At 43.9% G+C, this 23008-nt stretch overlaps 1 protein-coding gene across 2 annotated transcripts; it reads right to left on the bottom strand.

The window, feature by feature from the left end:
* Positions 1 to 1103: 1103 nt before the first annotated feature.
* On the bottom strand, positions 1104 to 22988 carry LOC138566819 (SERTA domain-containing protein 2-like). Of its 2 annotated transcripts, none has more exons than XM_069644492.1 (2): positions 22796 to 22988; positions 1104 to 4799 (listed from the first exon to the last, which is right to left on the bottom strand). In XM_069644492.1, exon 2 carries the CDS (start codon positions 4794 to 4796, stop codon positions 3729 to 3731), a length of 1068 nt encoding a protein of 355 aa, XP_069500593.1. In that variant the 5' UTR covers positions 4797 to 4799; positions 22796 to 22988; the 3' UTR covers positions 1104 to 3728. The 2 variants fall into 2 exon arrangements, with proteins under 2 accessions (XP_069500593.1, XP_069500592.1); XM_069644491.1 differs by lacking the exon at positions 22796 to 22988 and adding an exon at positions 6205 to 7521.
* Positions 22989 to 23008: the final 20 nt, after the last annotated feature.

The following is a 23008-nucleotide window of genomic DNA, read 5'->3' as shown; positions in this document are numbered from 1 at the left end:
ATGCCCCATTTTTTTAAAACGAGCAGCTCAGGTTAATCTCAAAAAGTGACCTGCGTATTTCCACTCATCACTAATGTAATGTACTTACAGGTTCCCAGCAGCTCTGGGGGCGCAGAAAGCAATTTTTACGTGACAGGCCTTTAAAGGGAGAGTGCTTGTAAAATGTGATCTAAAATGTAAAAATATCCCAGTTTGAGGGATAGAATTCCAAGTGAAAAAGCAGCAGTTCATAACTCTTCCCACATTAGGCTCTATGGGGTCAGCTTCTTCAATGTGTTTGACGAATCCAGCGGCAAATTCATTATGCGCTTTTAAAAGCGCAGAAACGCCCTCCTGATGTGCACAAATGGGTGACAAAGGGCTTCTGAACGGGCGCATATAAGACCTACTGCTCCTTATTTAGGGCGCAGTTGGTGAGATGCAAACCTGCCTTTCAGCGTCAAACAGCTGCTTTTTCAAGTGTTTTTCTTAAACGGCAGTTTTTCCAATTGAAAAACAGCAGATCTCTGTATTTTTCACAATATCGCTATGAGCGGCAGGGTCTGCCTAATTGGGGGCATTCCAAGGAACGCTGAGCACTAAGATTAGTTACTAATCGACGAGATAAGCCAAAAAGCGTGCCTAGATGCAACACTACGTTGTAATAATCATACGTACCTTCAAATTAAGACAAGCCCCTGGTCTAAAGATTATGGACCTTCAAGTTAATATGCTTCTTTGCCATGGATCCTAAACCTCTCATGCAAAAAGAAGATGCTGGTCTTTTCTAGGGGTAGTTGCTGTACAAACAGGGTGGCAAGGGTGAAGGGAGGCTTCTGTGCTGCAACTATCATGCACACGTAGGACACCGCACCTACTTTGTCATCTAAGTACATTGTTTTGTGTTTGCCTTGTAGAAATCCAAGGAGCCTTCCCAAAGCAAGTAGGCCGTTTAGCCTCTTCCTAAAAGAGAAAAACCAAAATACATCTTCAAAAGGGAAGCTACCCTTCAAATTGCTTCCGTCCAAACTACTATCATGGGTGCGGCAGTCAAAACCCCAACGTTAACATTTCCAGCATTGCTTAAACTCGGTCACTTTAAAAAAAAAATAGACTGACAAATATAATTTCCATTTTTTTTTATTTTCATTGTTAAAGAACCTTTTTTAAATAAACAGATATTGCATAGTTTACTTGAATGCTAACATTCACCCGTGCTTGTCTGAACGACAGATGGGACCATTAGCATTTACATTTTAACACAAATGGTGCAATACATTTTTTTTAACGGATGAAAAATCAGAGTGAAACGTTGTTGACTCTGCTGAACGTATACTTGTTATTCCCTACTAAACAGAAGATAGAGTGCACGTTGCAGTTATCACTTACAACTGTTTCTACTTCTCATGGCACCACATTTCTGGCAAGTAAATGTGAATGGAAAGAAATGGAGCCATGGCTTCAATGTGAAGGCGTGTGCAATTGTGTGGATTTGGGATTAACAGCATTATCAAATGGAGGAGGAAACATGGAGGAACCGAGTTTTTCCATGGACCAACAGCGAGATTTATAAAGGGTAGATGTTTGGCAAGTATTGAAGTCACATGCTCTGAACACAGCATTGCAAAACGGATGCACGCAGGCATTTTCCAGAACCCTTATAAAATAGGATCCTACATGGGCAACGACTTCTTATAAGCGATTATGGTAAGATTAACTAGCCAAAGAAATTCGGGATGTGTTCACTAAAACTGTATAGAAACCAATCATTTTTTCCAGCAATCGTTCAACGCCACACTAGTGTCTATGTCACATACTGGCTTTACATTACACGCCAGTAAAAACGTTGCCAGGGTAGCAGTCTACCCAAAACCAGTTACTCTCCAATAGTGAGCTTTGCCAAGACATCCAACTTTGCTGATTTTACTCGAATAAAGTCTCCTGAAAATAATGAAGAGAATGGCTTTAGGTGAAGTGGGGTCCCTTGGAACAATGGAAAACACAACCGGATTTTTTTTAAAAAATGTACATTTTCACGCAGAACTGTAATCTCAACTAATAAAAAAAGAATCGGTCTTATAACAACTCGTGTTCCACGTGCATTCATCTAGACTTTCTGCCACAGAAAAGTTTCTCTTGATTTAGGAAGGAAAATAAAAACTGTGCAATATGGTCACTGCTCCAGTCACACTACAACCTGTAAGGCTCTCAAAAACTACTGGCATAAAGTGGGTGGGGGGTTGGGGGAGGTGGGGAAATCATCACTCCATTGAAGGAAAAAAATAAACTTGTAAACGACTCATTTTTTTAAATGTCATACAATCTTCTGTCCAGGAAGGACTCTTGAAAAGGAAAAAAATATAGTCTTTATAAAGAAAATAAATTAACCATTATTAAATAGGATTGGCTTCACTATGAGCATGATAGCTGCACTAACTCAATTGTATTCCGAGGAGGAGTGACTCGGCCTTGAGTGGCATCTCGAATGAGAATTCCAGAGGTAAAGTTAGCCTCTCGGCTCAACCACTTTACGAAACGAAAAGGTAGCCATCTAAAAACCATTTCAAATACTTGCATTAGTGGTTCTGTTCAAAAGTGGGTCAGTAAATTGCATTCCTTTTAATGGAAGCCCTCAACTTGGACGCATAAAAGTTAAGTGTTGTTCTTTTAGAGACAACACTTCAGAAATGGCAACAACCTGGATTCTGAAATAGTGAGGGAGTCAGGTTCATGATGCATTTGGGTCATAAGCAACACGTGGGGTTTGCAAACAGCCAAATCAACAGCTCAAGCAAGTCCACAGTTCAAAGTCAAAGGCTTGATCATTACAAAACTTACCTTTCAACCGTTAAACACTGCCCTGTGTGACAAACCATCATCACAAGAATACTCAGAACAAGCGAGACAAAATGGGAAAATGTTCACTGTATTATTAATTGGATCAAAACCAACTGCTGCACCCATTCACGCAATGAAGAGATGGCAGTCGAAATTGAAGATTCTTCAATCGTATGAACTAGTGTGTGTGAACATTTGCAGTTCACAACAGAAAACAGGCCCAAAAATATGTCCTGAAAAGTAAAGTCCCACCCTTAAAAAGGTACACAGAAATTGGCCGCACTTAAACCCAAATGGGCAATCTTAAAGAAAAGAAAAAAAAATACTGGATGGGTCGAAGTAAAGTAAAAAACATTCTGCATTTTGAACATCTGAGGCATTGAATGTGTACAAAGGTTGTTTTCCCTTTTGCAGCAAGATTTAAGGCATTGCTAGAAACAAGTATTAAAATATAAATAACATTGTCTTCATAGAAGATCGTACTGCATTGCCAAACGTTTCACTTATTAACAAAGCCCTTGGCTTTCATCAACAGATGAAAAAGTGTCCATTGCAAACGTCACAGCAGCTAGTGCGAATGGGGGTCATAGACCTGGGAAGAGGAGCGAGAATGATCACCCAGAGTAATTGTGAAAACACAACACTAACTGACCATACAACGCAATGCTGAACACGGATTACATTTCAAAAACTGAATTGATCCGAGCCAACACTACTGAAAATTGAAGTCCCAGCAGCCAATCACCATTCGACTTCATAGAAAAAAATAATTTAAGCGAACCATTTCTTTGTAAACATTGTGCCAGTGCATAATGGCGATGTGTCATCATTAAAACCAGAATCTCTGTATTATAGGCAACAAAATAAAAAGCATCTTGAAAAGGGTGTATGCTGCACCGCAAAGAGCAGGGCTAGGAGCCAACGAGTATTTCCATTATGTTATCAAGCTCGTTCAAGTCTCTAGTGGGCTGGCTGGAAGCAAAGGATGCAGAATTGCAGGAAGAGGCAAAAGTTGGGAGGTCGTCAGCCGGATAAAAGGGTAACCGGCCACTTGTGGGTGCCATTTGAGCAGGCTCCCTCTCGAAGACTGAGGTATCAATGTCCAGAAAGCGGTCATCCAGAGGCAGGTCCTTCAGATAGCTGGAACTCATAAGCTCAAAGTTCCCAAAGATAGAATCCAATGACTTGGACTCCAGTATACGGCTTGACAAGTCTTTCTGAAGTGACTGAACTGGGGCAGCATCAGTCTTCGGAAGCAAACTTCGACTTTCTGTACAGTCTAAAGGATGTTCCTGGCAATACTGTGCTCCAAGAATAAGTTCTCCAACAAGCTCTATATCCATCTCTTCGACAGGATGGGAAAGACTCGAGTCAAAAGCGAGCAACCGCTTCGGATCTCCAACACGGTTTTCATCAGTGTAAGCAGTGCTAGGTAGGGGACTGTGGATAGAACATTTGCTAGGGCAGACATCATGCTTTTTTTCAACATCCTGAAAGACACAAAGACGAGAATGGTTTGATACCGGAGCCCCGTCATCGAGAACTACTTCTAGATCCTTGAGGATGGATGATATGGCAGACGTTAAAGAGAAGTCATCTTCAGAAAAAAACATGCCGTCAAGGTCTTCTGTAACGCCATGAGAATGAGTGTGCATAGAGAGATGGGAAGGCGCCTCAGCTCCTAAGGCAACTGGTTGTCCAGCCAAACAAGTAGGAGCAGGCAAATCAGTCACCAGAGAAGGTCTGCAGTTATCTATGCGAATCTCCTCCTGCAAGACCCGAAGGGTGTTCGCTATCAGTACAGAGCGACGCAAACTGGGCTCCACCAGCATCCGCCCAGTGTTAAACTTATCCAGTGACATGTTCAGGAGAGACTGACGCAAGCCGCTGCCCCCATCCAGGCTATGGGGAACAGGATCGCCACTCACAGCATCTTGCAGGTCTGAAAGTTTGCGCTTTGTGCCCTTCAATGGCATCATGACCTGCGGGAAAAAGAAAACAAAAATGTGTGCAGTTTAAAAGGGAGGAGGGCACAGACAACCATCTGAAAGAAAACTTGCAGCTCAGATATATGTGCGACTACCTACAGTGTAAAAAAAAAAAAAAAAAATGCTCAAGTTAAAATATCCAATGACTTTACATAGGTCTTACTACAAAAAAGAAAAAAATCATCCATCGCTTCATCTGTAACTTTTGTTAGATACAGGCTATTTGCTACTAGTCACAGCAGCTTAACAGTGTGTATCCAGACTCTTCCAATGGTAATTGGTATGCAACATAGAACTTTTATAAAGGAGCCAGGTGGAGAAATACCTAGTTGCCCAGTGAGAGAGGCTGGCTTTGTAAAACACAAAAAAGGGGACCAAAACGTGTACATTATTTATGTTGCCCTTCCTCTCCGCATAGCTTTTAGCCGACAATTGTTAACTGAACGCATATGTGTAAATAACCTAGAGTTTGGCTGGGTTTCCGTGAAAACACCAGAGGGTAAACTTTTCACTTTCGCTGTTTGAAAACAAGTTATCAGCCAGGTTCATAATTCAAAACAATGTTCGATAACAACATATGCAAACGGAGACACAATATGGAAGGTAGAACTGCTTGCAGGGCCTTTCCTTGAAGCACTGCTTCAGGTAGATGATGGCAGATTGCACTTTTTTCAATGGATGGCTAGTTATAAAAACTGTGAAACTCACAATAACACAAGTATTATTGTGCGTCAACGAATGTGCCTGGGGAAATTACAGGTTATATAAACGACAGCATGCTCTTAATAAACAAATATATATGGTTGAACCTTGATATATATGTGTGATCTTCCACCGTTGGTTGACATTGCAACGATACAGTGTAAGATCTAGTGTCGTACAGCGTAAGCAAAATGCACAATTGTATGCACACATCAGCTTTAAATATCACCAGCATTGGGGTGGTTTTCTTGCATACCAGTTGCCGGTTTTAGCGAAATCCGCAAAACGGTACCAATCAAGATACCCTATAAAAAACAATTGCGCATTTTCCCTGCACCGTCCGGAATCCAACCCCCGCCCCCCATCCTTGTCGCTTTAACTTAACTAGTACCCGAAATCGAGATCCTCCTTATACCTGGAGGACGACATAGCTTGATATCCCGCAGCACGCTCCTCGCCACTGCCTTTTGAACCTTTTATTTTTGGAATAATTGCAGCGTCATGTTAAAATGTAATGCACGACAGGCATACGTTTACTCGCACTATATTAATTTTAGATCTACTACGCGGAGCTCGCGCTCCCGAGTATAAACCTCATACATTGTCACAGTAAAACACAAGACACATTCCATACGAACTTTTGCAGTACTTGCCATGTCTAAACATTGCATTCTAGGATTTAGTGTCATTTACTCACGTCGAGTCCCTGGCGATCGACTAACGATGTTGGTAGCCCACAGCACGGCATTGAGAGTATATCGGTTCAACGGTGGCCGACCCGCCTTGTTCCGTCGTAAAATATTTCATAAAAGGGCCAGGGAGCAAACATCTGCCTCTTCGACGTACGTGCCGCCCCAAGCTCTCCATTACTGACTTTCCTCACTGGGTTCCCGCCGGTACATTCAAGCAGGGAAATCTTGCATGCCTCATGGGACTTGTAGTTTTCCAGCTCCTCCCTTCATCAGCCTACCACGGACAGGCGGAGAAGGAGGGACACTACATGACCCAGAAATCCTCCTCCGGCTCAGGCGCCATTTTAATCTAACTAAAGCTGTTGCCGGCCCACCATCACACAAGGAGGTAAACAAGGTAGTATCGGAAGACGCCCATTTAAACGTGTGTGTTCAGTCCAGAGGTAATCGAACGAATATATACATCTGTGGGCGTGTCGGGACCGCTTTGGCCAGGGAATATAAAAAAAAAATGCCGAGAACTAAAACACCCATCATAACGTACGGTACGGCCTGGTACGTTTACAGAAAGATGGGAATGCGAAACCTAGCTTTTGTGTTTAAGCGATCGCTCCTTGCTATATTGCTGTGAAGGCCAAGCTCGAGGTGGCAATGTGATACGGAAAAAATCCAAGACAAATTAGGTGGGAGTGGGGCACTTTCTACCGGTATTAGTGGATGGATACATTAAGGTCCTAAAAATAAAGAAGTGGGGGATGTCTGACGTGCACAGTGGGCAGTGACATCTCTGAAAGTGAGCATGTGCTAAAGTTAAATGTCCAAACGTCATTAGCCCCAAAGAAGAACTGAACTGCACAAATAAGCATTTGCCAAGAGAACCGTGTTTCCTAAATATTGCGGGCGAAGCATAAAATGTGTGAACTTTTTAAATGCATTAATCTGTTGGAAGCTTAAGAGGAGTGAAGCCTCTAGGTAACCGATGTTGCCTGACGAGTTAGCCGTTAAAATCTCTCGCGAAGCGCAGTTTATACATAGAGTAGAAAAGTGTATCCATTGCTCCCCTCGCCGGCATTGGAGTACATACGTGACTTTTGCGTATTTCTTCACTGTTACGAAACCCCGATACATAACATCTATAATTTAATAAGTAAAATAACTGGTGGCGACCTGGTCACGCAGACTTTAAAGGATCCGGAACAAATTAAACACCGATTTCCCCACGTGTGGGAACATTTTCCATGCAGTCCCGTAATATGAATACTACCTTAAAGACATCAAACATGACAATGTTTTTTTCCGAGAGTAGTGTGGTGAACGTAGATTAACAATTGATAAACTAGAGTTAGTTCCCAGTTCTCATCCAAATCAACCCGGCGGCCAAAGGCAACGCCAAGGAGAAAGAAAATGGAGGGGCCAGGAAAACCTTTCAAGGGCTTGCAATTGTGAATCAAGATGCTGGTGACTCGTTCTTGAGCAGGAGAGTAGAGCTGCTACGTCACAGTCCATAGAAGCTAACTATGCGAGATTGCAAAACCCTTATTAATTGATACTTGAGCAAGTATCCTAGCCCAACACGCATGTAAAACACAAACCGCGGCGAATCTAACACCTTATACTGCAGGATGTGAAAACATTGTTCAGTGTGAAGTAAATGATAAAGGGGTCACTGGCTAGTGATGACCTGTCTGTGGTCTATTCAGCTGACCTGTTCAAAGAAACAGATCAGGCAGCTGAGTTGGAGGACTCCCTGGCATCGACCCAGTAAATATGAGTCCACATGAGAAAAGAAGAGGAACCATTGTCAACGAGGATGACCTGATGCCCAACAACTCAAAAAAAAAATGAAAAATTAGTTCTAATACATTCTTTCACACTCTATTTAGGGGCCTTATAGGAAGCAAACGAAAACCAGGAACAGCTTAAGAGTGTAATAAAGAAGCAGACGAGCTACTCAGAGTGGTATCGGCGCACAGTCCTGTGAAAAGTCAAGCCCTCCCTCCGGACAGCTTTAGATCCACTGTTCAAGCACTGGTGCTATCCCACCTGGATGGGGGCAATTCACTCCTTGGAGGCCTCCTGTCACCCTCCCTTGTGCCCCTGCATGTCTAATCAAGGGTCTACGGAGATATGACCACATCAGGCTGGCCCTTATCAATCTTCACTGGCTCCCATTGCACGCACAAATCACCTTCAGTTCTTGCCGCATCATCTGTAAGGCAGTGACCCTCAAGTCACCCAGCTACTTTTCAGAGAAACTCAGCTTCTCCGGCAAACAGCGCACCACCAGAAGCCAGGACACTGGCTGACTTTAAATCCGCTGCAGCAAAAAGAAAAATACCAGAAAACAATAAGGCTTCTCTGCCTACACCCCAAGACTATGGAACCTCCTTCCTGTCCGCATCAGATGTGCCCCGACGCTCCTACAATTCAGAAAAAAACTCAAGACCCACATCTTCAAGGAATCTCTCTGCCTCAACACCTAGGCATTACATTTCCCCTTGCGCCTCTAGTCTCACTGGACGCCGCCCACCCCTCTGCTCCCCACCACCGCTTTAGCCCTCCTCTGTATCCCACCCCCGATGTATATCTGTTCTGTTAGCTCTGAAAAGCGCTCCAATGCATCCCGAAGCCAGGTCTGCACACAATAAATACGATAATAATAATCCGTTCCCAAATCCAACTGATAGCATAATTTGGACACACAGTCAACTTGCTTTGGTTCTTGTTTCATAGGTAGGGACATTCTCATTAGGATAGGAACAAACAGTCCATTATCCCACCCCTGTTGTTCTAATACACATGGCAAGTGTTGAGAACTCTACAACTTTGTCTCCATCTCTCATTTCTGACCCCTCACATAGGAACTGCAGTCCTTTTCCATGTTACCCTAACAGTATTCCCCCTCCCAAGAGTCTCCCCAAAAATGGGAAGTGCCGGAGTCAGTTTGTCAGGGGATTGAGCATAAAATCTCTTAATGCGTGAGCGTTCATGTCTTTGGGGGAAACCCAGGACCTATCCTCCTTAACATAACATTTCCAATGGAAAAGATACTGTACTTCCCTTTTACACCTATTGGAATCCAATATGGTCTGTATCTCGTATCCTTCCTGAGGGGACACTGCAGAAGGACAATTTCCAACATCGAGGGTACAAGATGGATCTGGAAGTTGGTTTCAGTAATGAGACAGCAAGGATCGAAATAAGGATTTAATTGAGAGGAGCTAAAACCAGCTCCTCGGTATCCGGCATCACCCAGTAAGCGGGAGTCAACTCTGGAAATCAGGAGCCATTATATAGCGTGCTGCAAATTTACATGCCACATGAGATGCAAACTATAACTTTTTGCCAATTAAATATCACCCATTAGGCTTTAAACCTCTTCTGGATGTGTCCTTGTGCTCATTTATGCACATTCTTAAATGCACAGGGTTAATGTCATATGGATACATTTGTATGAAACCAGTTGGCCTGTAGAGCCAACTGTAGATCCTGGTAGCTGTCGGTTTCAAGCCTACCAGGCTCTCCTGGGCTATAAATAGGAGCTAAATAGCTCCCAGCCCCCCTCAATTTTGAACCCTGAATGAAAAACCAGATCTAAACTTGTAATGGACAGGAAGATCTAATTCCATAGCAACACGATTAACAATGCAGTGAATTGTAAAAGGCCGTATGTATTTGGGCTTAAGCTTCTTCCTACATGTTCCGTGGATAACCATACCTCTTCCCCTATTTGGTACTGAGGGCGGATCTTCTTTTCTTATTGGCATAACGCTGCAGATAAGTTTTCGCTTTTAATGAATGCGTTTTTGCGGTTGCGAATCCAGAAAGAAGATGCTTGACGTAATCCTGTGCAGCGGGGACCTGACTATTATCTGGAAGCTCTAGACAAATATATTTAGGATGTTGTCTGGAGGATAAAGGAAAAGGGGTGGTTTGAATGGCGATATGAAAAGAGTCTAGCAAATTCTGCTAATGTCAACATATAAACACACTCTGTTTCCATGCCTGTTAGATAGCAACTTAAGCACTGGCCGATGATCTGATTTGCCCTCTCACTCTGGCCATTGCTTTGAGGGTGATAGGCCGTGGAGAAATCCAAGTGAATCCATAACATCCTACCTATCTCCCTCCAAAATAATGATATGAATTGATCAGATCAGCGTTGATGTTCTGTGGACGAAGTCTGTAAATGTTATGGAGAAAACATCATTCTAAGACTGGAGCTGAGGGTACTCCTTTCGTGGCAATGAAATGTCCCATCTTGGAGAAAGAATCAATAACGGATTATCATTACTGTGTTGCCCTGATCTCTAGGAAGATCAGTTATAAAGTCCATTGAACATGATTGCCATGGATGGTGCGGTCTGAATAATGACTGCAAGAGCACCATAGGTTTTTGGCGACTGGATTTGGCTCTACAAACAGCACAGCTTGAAACATAATCAATAGTGTCTTTTCTCATAGAACCCCACCAGGCTTATTTATCAAGCTTTTGGAGGGTATTTTGTAGTGAGAAATGTCAGGCTCCAGGAACATCATGACACCAGTGAATCATAGATTGTTGGCTGGCCTGTGTGGGTAACCAAAGCTTATTTTTGTGGAAGAGCAACCCTTGAAGTTTGTGATAATTGATTTTGAAGTAACTTTTTAGCAGTGGATTTCCTTAAGAGGTCTTCATAGGGGAGGAGCGGAACATATAGTGCTGAAATGACACTTTCAGATGAGGAGAAAAGGAATGCTATCCATGTCTTCCATTTCATGGTAGGCTCTGGATAATAAGAGAACCCGGGTTTGAAGGTAACCGTGAAATAAAAACGTGAAAAGAAATGGATCCACCAGTTTTCTCATTGCTTTATTGCCTCGACGGTCTTAAGGCGTCCCAAGTTCTTATGATCCGTGAAGACTGTGATAGAATGAAGCGCTCCTTCCAATAAATGTCTCCGTGCCACAAATGCTTCTTTTATGCCTAAAAATTCCTTTTAAAAAATTATGAAATTCCTTTCAGCTGCGGTGACCGGTACAGGAGTAGTAGGCTAGTGGATGTCATTTCTTTGTACTTGGGGGTCGCGTTTTTCTAACAAGGCCCCAATGGCATAGTTGAAGGCATCGGTTTCCACAACAAAAGGAAACTGGTATCAGGAAGTCTTAGAATAAGGGGCCGAAGTGAAGGTTTTCTTCAGTTCTGTGAAGGCTTCAGCTGTATCTGGGGTCCAAACATAGGGAGTTACTTTTTTAAGAATTTGAGTCAAGGGCAATATAAGACATGAATATTCAGAGATGAATCTCCTATAAAAACTGGCAAATCCAAGAAATTGTTGCAATTCTTTGATGAACAGGGTGCTGGCCAATCTACTATAGCTGATATCTTTTTTGGGTACATTTCTATGCCGTAAGGAGTGAGTATGTTACCCAAATTAGCAACGCAAGTTTGATGAAAAGAACACTTAGACAGTTTTGCATACAAATTATATTTTCACAGACGATTTCATATTTATCTTACATGAAGCTCATGTTCTTCCTTAGAGGACGAAAAGACGAGAATATCATCTCGATAGATTATTACATAGGTGTCCAAGATATCTCCGAAAATATTGTTCAGGAAAACCTGGAATATGGCAGGAGAATTACATAGTCCCAAAGGGCATTACCAATTATTCATAATGTCCATACCGTGTTCTGAAAACCGTTTTCCATTCGTCTCTAGGTGCCGACTGAATTAAATTCTATGCTCCCCATAGAAGAAGTTTTGTGTACCAATTACTAGCATGGGCTTGGTTAGTAGAACTTGTATAAGGGGTAACTGATGCAGATTCTTTGTGGTAATGGCGTTGAGCTGACAATAGTCTACACACAGCCAGAGTTCAGCATGTTCTTTTTTCAGAATGAAAAAGATTGGAGCCTTAGCTAGGGAGGTCGAATGCCTGATGAATCCTTTTCAGAGATTATCATCAATGTACCATTTGAGAATTACGTTTTCTTTGTCATATAATGCATAGGTCCTACCACAGGGGATTTTGGCTCCAGGTGTTAACTGTATTGCAATCATAGTGCCCATCTGGGGGGTAACCTTTCAGATTCCTTGGGATGGAAAACGTCAACGTAGTCGTGATATTCCTTGGGTAGCGAGTCTTGAAGAACTAAGATTCTTTGTTCCTGAGAGGAAAACGGGGAAAGGTACTTCTAGCTGGAGGGTCTTTATATCCTTGGGTACAAGGGGGACAGTGCTGACCCTGGAAGGTTAGTTTATTTGGTTAGTGTATTTTCAGTCGATGACAGGGTTATGATACTCCAACCAAGGAATTCCAAGGAGAACCTGGAAGTGAGGAGCTGCAATGGCATTGAAGGTAATTATCTCATGATGTCGCTTAGCACAGAACATGAAAAGAGGTTTCATTTGTAGAGCTAAAGGACCAGGAATCAAGGGAGAACCATCCACTGAAAGAATAAGTACTACTTTCCGTTTGTTAAAAAGTGTGTCATTTTTATCATGGGCAAAAGAGATATCAATGAAGTTACCAATAGCTACCCAAAGTCTACCATGGCAATCACTTCCTTCCACCGTTGACCCTTTTCTAGGAGTTCAACTTGGATCTAAAAAATGGGAGGAACATGTAGGTGACAGGACTAATAACGAAATGGGAATCTGCACACAATGGACTCGCTTCTCTTATTTCCTATTAAGGACAAGCCTGCTGGTTTCTCTGGAACAAAGTCATTCTATGAGGACATGAGCCAACTGGATGATTAGACTCACTGCAAGAAAGAGAAGGCGTCTGTTTCTTTCTCTCTCTTCTGGAGATATGGGTCCCCGGAAACTGCCCAATTGCATGGGTTGAGTACTTTGAGGGAGGTGGAGATGTTTTTTCCCCAGCAGGGTGAATACCTTGAGCCATGAACCTTTCGTTTCTCTCCTTTCCGATGTTGGTGTTGTGCGGATGGGCCTTTAATCACCTTAACCTGAATAATGTCCCTGCAAAAATGTCTCCTGGCAAAAAAGTCGCTGTTTTTTTGCGGAGACATTATTACATTGAACATGCGGGGGGACACCCCTGTAGCCCCTGAATTTTTACAAGGGGAGCAGGGGACATCCCTGCAACCCCTCCCCATACATAATGCCACCATATAGAATGTCTCCAATGGCTTTTCCCGGCGAAATTATGTATGAGGACATTATTACCCGATACCCTTAACCCAAGCAGGCCCACCACTTAGTTTAGCTTATTGTTTGCTTGTTAGGCACTGATGCAGCAAATCTATCTGTTTGAAAGTGCCCACAGGGCAACAGGGAGAGCACATGGGATTGCAGAACAATTAAAATAAAAATAAAAAATACAGTGGGGAAGGAACAGCCAAACGTACTATGCCTTGTGAGTATTCAGAACTCGCAAGTGCAGCAAGGAAGAGGGCAGTGGAGTAAGTGCTGGGGTGTCTGTGCTTGAGGGTGAGCCACAGATGACGTGGAAGATATGGTAAGTGCTATGCGGCCAGGAGCCACATTGGGTAGAAAATTGTGAATCTCCAGTGCGGAGGGTGTGCCGCGGCAAGTGCTGAATGTAGACAAAAGCTGTGGAGCTTGGATGTGAGTAGTCGGGGCCCCAAGAATGCATAAGGGTCCAAGACACCAATCACAGCAACTGTGAGATTAGCAGAGGAGGGAAGAAGGGCAGGAGGAGGAAAAGAGGAAAGTCTTGGAGGTGCTTTCAAAACTTAAGGTTCTTCTCAAGATGAATTGAGTGCACTTTTTTACATAAAGCAAGTTTATTGTACAATCGTCCGGGGAGGGGCTAAATGACACTGTAGAGTCAAACTAACCCGAGTCTCTCCGAACCCCCCCCCCCCAAGTTGACAAATATGCATTTTTCCAGCAGTTGAAAGACTCCCATACATTTTATTACAGTCCACCCCCCACATGTGATTTTGTTGAAACCTATATATAGAAATCCATTCCTTCTCCAATTCCCCCATTCCTATTGGTTGGAGGTATCTTAACTACCATCTTCAGTTCATGTGTGCGACACCCCCCGCCCTTTCAGGATTTGTCCATGGCAGGCCATGATATCATCACGTAGTTACACATTCATATACAAACATAATTTATTCAAAGTCACACCTGTCTGAGACCACCTAAACGTAATTGCACATGGTTAGCACAAATACTTCAAACAACATGAGGAGAAGAAGAATAAACAGGTTTCCTCTGAACTGTCAATGACCATCTCACCCACCCCAACCTGCTGGGAACATTGTAATCTTAACGACTCCCAATTCAGCACCATGGCACACCCTGAGAAAACAATGAAACCCATGAGTATCGGTCCCTCTGGCCTTGAACGTGACTTCACCCCCACGTTTATTGTTGGTGAAAAGCAAATGGATCCCTCTGCAAGCTCCAATGCACTTAAATATCACATCGGCCTTCTGCAAAACTACAAGGCCATAAGAGTCTTGAGCTGTTTGTTAGCTGACCATCTGCTCGGTTAATCATTACTTCTCCCTCACCCCAACTTGGTAGAGGACAAAGACAACTTCAGTTTGAGGACGCATGTATTATGAAATGGTAGTGCTTCTAGCTTTGGACAGGGTCACAGTTATCATGGTAGCCACTTTCAGTACCTGGGAAGAACAGCACCGTAAAAGCATTTGACAGGAACAAAAAATAAGGAAAGAGACACAAATAGGTAGTAGGATTTTTACAGCTAGGATCATCCAAGACCGCACTCAAAAAAAAAAACGAAGGGTCATTTGTGATTCCTGCCTCAATCTCAATGATCACTCTGAGCTTGTGCAAGGCAGAAACAGTCCGAGTCTGGGACCCATTCTCTGAACCATTGGGAGGCACAAACGTGCAGCACGGCTTGAACATCAGTTACCAGGAGGGACTAAAAGAAGGTCTCTGTGCGACTAAACAGCCAAGACTGTTCAGGGATGTTCATTAAAACTTTTAATGATGCAGCTGGAAGATAGTTGGACCGCTTGGTATGTCGCAATAGTCCCTCCTTTCCGAGATGAAACAGTCATTGTAATGGCCATGTACGATGATACAGAGGACGCAAGGGGTACAGGAGACTAAGGAGGCACAGTGTGGTACCGAGCATTGGGCGGGCAAGGATCAAATGTTCCTCAGGCATAACAAGGACAGGCACATATAACATGGTGGAACTGCACACATCTCACCAGGCTGGAGGCAACTGCCTGTAGGCGTATGGTCCGCAAGTCCATAACATGTCTAGAAGAGCAGCTGTACCACGAGCCAAGTCAGTGATGCGAAGCGTGCCGCTGCAGTTCCCATTTGTGCCAACGGCACTGTGCCATTGCCCCTTAAAACGCAGAAAAATTGGTACGTGCCTGTATCTTAACAGGTTTTTCCAGCTCCTTGAGCCATATCAGATGTTGTAAATACTTCTGCCACACATTTCCACATTCTTGTATGCTGTGACCGATTGCTCTGGGAACTGTCCTTGGAACCTGAACAAGACTAGGTGCACTAAATACAGTGTGTCTGCTAACTCCATTTCATTTGGGATAAACACCCTAGGGACACCAGAGCATGGGGCTTGAGAGAGCAGATGTAGCTAAATCCTACAGATCTCTCCTTATGTGGCTATACCATACATTATCTTCTGCAAAACCATATGCATCTACTATTGGGTCATCATTTTCATTGTCCTCATTGTTCAGGACAGCAGCATGAACATTTCCTTTTGACCTTAATAATATGTCCTCAAAATGTATGAGACTAGATACATTTAAACCACCCACATCCATACCGTTTGCTATCTTTGAACACGATGACAAAAGAAATAAAAAAAGACATATAAACAATAATTCTAATATACATTCTAAATCCAAAGTTTTCTTCTTAAAAATAATCCAATTGCTTTTTTTTATCCACACCCCCCTCTTCCACTGGAATGAACTGTAAATCCTTATGGCATACACAACTTTGAGCTTGCTCCTGTGCCGGAGGATGGGCACTGTATACCTTCGTACAACACTGATATGGACCCAGCTCTTGTTGCCCTCCACCTTCACAGCAGCCACAGTTGCAAAAACAACAGTGTGTCCCATGGAAACGCTGCTCATTCCAGCGTCGCACAAAGGTTCGGATATAAATCTAGTCCCCGGGGAGCAATAATGGCGTGTGCAGGTCATGGGATTCTTTGCTGCTTCTTCCTGTAGGCTGTTGGTGAGAATACACAACCTGTGAAGATATAATTCTGACCGTTTTGGTTAAAGCCCTATGGCTCCCTAAAATCCTCATCCCGGACCTCTGCGGTCTTATGTGCATCTGATCCCCACTGTGGAAATAACTCCCATACTAGAAATTTTGCTGCAGACTTATCAGGGTGATTGCAGCGAACAACCTCAAGCCACTGGGAGAATGGACAAACTATTAAGTACCGGTAGTTATAACATTTCACAAGCATATCAACAAAATGTATATGGAGTTCCCAAAATGGCCCAGAGGGCCTAGGCAAAACTCCCCTTACTGGGCCTCATGATGTTTCCAAGATTGAATTCCCTAGAAACTATGCAGTTTCCTACAAATCCATGTACCTGTTTTCCTGGAGGTTTGGTATGAACCATTCCTCCTGGAGCTCTGCTGCAATTTGTCGTTGAGAAGTGCGCGACGGGTAATGTAGTTGCTCTAGAGCCACAAGAAGCAGTTCTAGAGGCATTACTACCTTCCCAGTCAGCTTCTGTCTCCAAAGCAAATCTGTGGGCGAGAGGAAAAATCCTCTCTTTGCCCAAAGCTCCCGTTCCTCTTTAGGTGCTTTTCCTTGCATTTCTATGATTTGGGGCACCGGGACTGCATTGTATGGAGGATTTTCTAGGAATGTGTAAATAGCAAATATGCAGCTTCTTTCGCGGCCCTGTCTGCGGCATCATTGCCAAGTGCTATTAAGTTAGTATGATTAGTATGCGCAGCGCATTTTACGATTCCTACTTCTGTGGACAGGGTTAACTCTTTGATTTGTCTGGATAGCAGCAGAGCATGCTGGACAGGGGTCCCGTCTGATCTCCTAAACCCTCTTCTCTGCCACCTTGATAACCATGAATGCACAGTGGAGGTTACATATGCAGAGTCAGAATAAATAGTGACTGCCTTCCCCTTACTAATTTCTAGCACTTCTATAAGTGGCACTAGTTCCGCCGTTAGCGAGGAGTAATATAAAGGCAACCGTTTCTTCAGTCTGACCTGGTATTCTTCATCCACAAGGCTCACAGCGGCTGCACCCGTATGCCTCTCACCAGGGTCCCGATTGTCGAGGACCCATAAACAAAAAGTACCTCGCCTCCCTCCAAAGCATCCTCCTTAACACTCGTCCTGTCTTCCTCTTCTCCCTCATATGTTGCACAATCATGGTCAATGTATTCAGGTTCCACTGGCTCGGCTACAAATGTCGCAGGATTGACTAGATCACAGGATGTATCGATGCAATCGATAAAACATCTTCATACCCCGAAGCTTTTTGGGTCGTCAAAGTCGACTTGGACTTTTCCAAGATTGTAAAGACTGCATGCTCCACATACAATGTCACTGGGCAACCCATGGTAATTGTAAATACTTTTGAATTGCAAAAGCTGCTGCTGCTAAACCCCGCTCACAAGGGAACTGTCCCTGCCTGCATCACTGGATCTAGGATTCTGCTATAGTATGGTAAATGTTTAATGCCTAGCAATGTTTGCTGGATAAGGACCGCTGTCAACACCTGCCTGTTTGTGTGTGAAAACAAATAAAATGGTTTCCTTTAATTTAGGTTTGCCAAGACTGCATTGCTGATCACAGCCTTGAGTTCCCGGAAGCAAGTCACCATTTCTTCAGACCTTTCTATCGGACCCTTCACCTTCTGTGCTTCCTCAAGATCTACAATAATACAATAATTACAGAGCCCCAAAAACTGCTGCATTTGTTTCACTGTGATCGGCCTGAGGCGTATTCTAAACTGCAGCGGCTATCTCTGGCATTACCTTCCTTCCTGCGGGTGATATCACTTGCCCCAAATATACTACCTCTGTGGCAGTATTGAACATTTTCTTTATCCACTTTGTACCCCCTTCTCCGCAGGCAGGGTGAGGAGCATAATTGAGTGCTACCGACTAGCAAATCGTCCAAATACTGAATGACTGTACAGGACACATGTAAATTCCCCAAATCCATTAGAACCACCCTGTTAAAAACACTCAGAGATTCACAGTACCCTGTGTGCAGCCTTGTGTGCTCGAATCTCCAAACCACGATACGTAAACGCTGTGAGGTACTGAGAATCAGGGTGTAAGGGGACTGAGAAAAATGCATTCTTTAAATCAACCACTGAAGTGGGTCTAACCAGTGGGGATATTACAGAGAATGGTAGCAGGATTCGGTACCACTGGAAATTCCGCCTCAAAAATATTATTGAGGGGGTTACAAATCCTGGACCCTCCTCCAACTGGACCCCTTCGCCTTCTTCATAGAGTAGATGGCGCGTTACACAGTGACACAGAAAGTTGAATTATGCCTTGCTTTAACAACGCCATAATGGTCTTGTAAATTCACTTGTCCCCTCTCTCTAGACGTGGGTTACTGCTTAACCTGTGGCAATGTCGCACCAGGTTTCAATTTTATTCATACTGCTCCAACACGCTTCAGCGGCCCCACATCACTTTTCCCAAATCCTTCTTCCAATGCGACGATGTATTTCTAATGATGAGTATGGTCTGGTATTTCCCTTTGCTCTGGCAAGGCACCCCAATCTCAAAAACTACCTCTCCTGTCTCTTCGAACAAATGCTCGTCGGTCATGTCCCTTAGCAATAAGGTTGGATCACTGCCCCCATATCGCGCCGTCCCTACAGTATGCATGCAAACGTGTGGCTTCTCTCACTGAATACAAACCTGGAGTCGAACATACTATACCTTCCTCTGTGAAAGCAATCGACATATGGAGCTTGCTTAGGAGGTCTCTGTCCAAGAGATTTGCTGGGGTATAGTTGGAATACAACAAAGGAGCAGATACATTTTGTGCACCTACCTTAATACGTAGATCTTCAGTGTACGGAACCGACAGGATAGCCCCAGAGAATCCCTGTGTGTCCATCATTTTGCCTGACAAGGGGAACTTGCCTTCCTTGATGCAAGATTTTATAGCCCCTTTATCGACCATGAATGAAAATGTTTGGTCACCTACATGCACACCTATCTGGGGTTTATCTTCCGGATCTGTGGTAACGAACTGGACACAGATCTCAGTAGGCTGTCCGAATCTGGGTACATATTAGAACCGGGGAGCAGGAAAGGTTTCCCTCCAAAAACACTTGCTTCAGGGTTTTCGCTATTTGTTCTGACCAGCAATAAACCATGGGGTGAATCAATGCTCAAGGGTAAAGTGATTGAAAACCAGGAGTTTGAAAACCAGGAGTTTCAATTGTATTTTCAAATGTGCTGTGCTGGATGAAATGGCAGTTATTTAGGGGGATGAGATAGTTATCGCTAGTTCAAAGAGAACCTGTTTATTCAGTCTTCTTCATATCGCTTCAAGTATTTATGTGAGCCATGTGCAATTAAGAGTTAAGGTTAAAGGGCTCAGGCCAGTTATTACTAGTAATGAATTATGGTTGCACACAAATGTTTTAATGGGTTGATGATGTCATGACCTACCATGGAAAAATCCTAAAAGGGGGTGCGTTCTACACATGAGCTGAAGGTGGTAGATAACTACCAATGAGAATGTAGGACTTGGGAGGAAAAATGGGATTTCTTTGAAAAGGTTTTGTCCAATCACATGTGGGGGTGAATTGTAATACAAGTCTCTTTAATGTTACAAAAATGTATATAATGTTTCAACCTACGTGGTTCAGTGCGACTTGGAAAATTGACTCCACAGCTAAACAGTAAACTTGCATTATGTACAAAACATGCACTCGTTCCTCAGGTGGTGGGCCCGCTTGGGTTGAGGTAATTATGGATCCGCCCCCACAAGCCATTTCCCACCCAGTCTTATTTTTCAAACTGGTTTCCTTCTTCTCTAGTTCTGATGTGATAAACTCTGCAAACCCTGCATTATTTCTCTGCTGTGCTCGAGTAGACGCGGACCTATTTGTACGGCCTTCAGCGTTTTACCACCTTGACATTGCTGGGTCTGCATACTTGCCCAGTTTCCCTTCCATCTACATTTTGTGAAAAACGTACCTTTTGCGGATTATATAAGATCTTTTAAAGGCAGTCTGCTTCTACCATAACAGAATTCGTCTCTTTCGTCCAGTATATTGGGCATACTACTGTCTTTTAACCTGGCATAAAAATCTAGTTTTATCTCCATGAATATTTCACTCACAGCTACTTTCTTAATGGCTGTCTCCACACGTTGCACAGCCTCTTCTATGCTGTTTGCCAGTATCATGAACTCCTCCAATAATGGGTCTTTATTCTGCACTAATTTTTCTGCATTTTTGTTATTGAATCCAATCAATAGCATGTGTCTCAACATGCTTTCAGTGTTCACAACAAAATGACATGCTATTGCAAGTTTTATCATAAGTACTCCTGTGTGCTGACCCAGGTTACAGAACGTTTAATTGGTGTTTCAGCATGTTCTCTATTGTGTTGACAGCTTGGCCACCCTTCACTAGGATGTTATCTTCGACTCATCTGGCTTTTTCAAAGCTGGGAGCATGAGGAAAATGTGTTGGCCTTCAGTCCCCTGTGCACTTATCAATGTTGCTTTTCTGCCCGCTGGGGTGTAGTCTCCCCCAAGTGCCTCTGTTTCCATTGAGACTAGGATACTGCTGATTTGCCTGTAGTGTTTAGGAAAAGAGGAGGCTCTTGAGCTACCTTGGGCAAAATTCGAGGGTCCACACAGATTACTGAAAAGGGCGGGCGTTGGTCCCCTTGGGTGTTTTTTCACCAAACAAAATGTATTAAAATAATCAGTTAGTTGATGTTGGGCTGTTATCACCAGTGAGGTCAGGTGGCGTACTCTGGTCGTTAGTTCCCAATCCAGAAACGTACCACTAGGCCATGTGAAAGAGTAGCCCACGCTTCTGAAATATATCCTTTTGGGATTTTGCTCTACAGGGATTATTCCAATGCAGATTTTCGGGGTTAAAAAAGGTGTGAATTTGTAACGGTTTGCCACGTTATAGGACAATCTTCGTTTTTGAGGTGGAAAAGTAAATGCACGTGTCCCTGTGCATTTTCTTTGATTATGAAAGACCAATTGAATGAACTTCGCATATTTCACTTTAGATGTGTTCCCTCCCATTGACATGGCCTATGTTAAAGAGTGCCCCACTGTTTCTTTTAGGACTTGTTCCCTGGAGATATGTTATGCCATGTTGAGAATTCCCTTGACTTGATTGCGAGCGTTTTGCTCCTCTGCAGCAATGTCTTCTTCTAGCATCACAGTGCTTGCATACTGAAGGCGCGGTGTTTTTAAAAAGAAACCATTACTTTGGTGTCTTGTGGTTCAGGTTCGACTCCGCAGATTCCAGGCTTACCCGCTTTCCGCGCTTCTGCCCCACCCCCGCGGTGCCCGTGATGACATCGTCCTCGCTGTTCACGCAGCATTCTGCAATCACCAAGGAGTGTGTGGTGGTGAGCTGTGCAGGGTTTCATAATCATGCTGTACGCACATACCACAAACACTCAACATGTATCAGTGCGTTGCCTGCAGCAGTACCATACCCAGATGAAATTGCTGGTCCAGTAAGGTAAGGACTTGGGTGAGTGGAAATCCCACCCACAAACAAGAAAAAAAAAGACCTGAACACTATTTAGTAAAGGTGATCGTCATGGTTGACCATAAAGGAATAAAATTACGTACGCGCAGATTAAGCAATTCACCCATGTTGCGTACACACGCCCCACAGAATCGTCTGCACTCTTTAAGATGTGTTTTACACACCGCGAGTAGTGTTATGAACACTGTGTTAACGGCGTGAATCCCTCAAGTAGAAAGCGCTGCCGTTGCCCTTGGAGGAAGCTTCCACTGACGAGTTCAAAGAAAGTGCCCGTTTCCGGGCTCGAACTCGTATGCAAGAAGTGAAGTCCGTAGTACCGGTGATTATGCCCCTCCCCCGCACTGAATGCCTTCCACGGCAGGCGTAAAAATGTTGTCAGGCATGACTTGCACGAGATCAGGAAATACCACGCATTTGCCGGCCGAGAAAGACGTTTTTAAAAGCACTCTGGCCAGAGCTGGGACATGGGCAATGCTTCGACACCCCCAAGGCTGTCACTCCCGCCGAGCAGCTGTCCTTTGCGCCCCCACTCAATCCAACCGAGGTTCCCAAACAGGAACCCTTGCCCATTTTGGAATTGTGTTCATATAACATTAAAAGAGGGCAAAGGGCGGACTCCCAGGCGAGTATATCTTACTTCACCGTGCAGAATACATTCGTTTGCCCACTCCCTCCCAGAGTACAAATGGCATGCCCCAAAAGTGTCCTGGAATACTCGTAATCCGCTACCACCACGGAGAAACCTCTACGCAGCTCGCTCCCCTTGTGGAGAACAGCTGCTCAGTGCAACCCCCTCACCGAACAGGAGCATGCACAAGACCTCTGTCCCATTTGAGAGCTGGTCTCTGCATATCCCATATCCCGGAACACTTACCTGCTCTGCCGGGCAAAGGTCTTGCCCTCAGCAGCCGGGCACCATGCCTGGCACAGATGAAGAGAGCTCGCTCTCCGGTATTTAGCCCTCGGCGCCGTGATCTTCGCCCAGCCCTGGCAGGTTCATTTCGCTAGCTTCCCCCCTCGCTCTTTCCCTAGCAGGAGAAGACACTTTAGCAAAGCTCTGCCCATGAGATCCACGACCTACCCGCCA

Source organism: Ambystoma mexicanum, chromosome 2p (assembly GCF_040938575.1).
Source record: "Ambystoma mexicanum isolate Mex_15411 chromosome 2p, UKY_AmexF1_1, whole genome shotgun sequence".
In the NCBI taxonomy this organism is placed as follows: Eukaryota; Metazoa; Chordata; class Amphibia; order Caudata; family Ambystomatidae; genus Ambystoma; species Ambystoma mexicanum.
This window is presented reverse-complemented; position numbering and strand designations above follow the sequence as displayed.

Bases quoted from the DNA above. Each gene is read 5' to 3' on its own strand.
- LOC138566819 (XM_069644491.1), bottom strand. From the start codon at position 6,255: ATGCCGTGCTGTGGGCTACCAACATCGTTAGTCGATCGCCAGGGACTC. The intron at 4,800-6,204 runs GTGAGTAAATGA...TTTTTCCCGCAG, and splicing joins TCGATCGCCAGGGACTCGAC to GTCATGATGCCATTGAAGGG.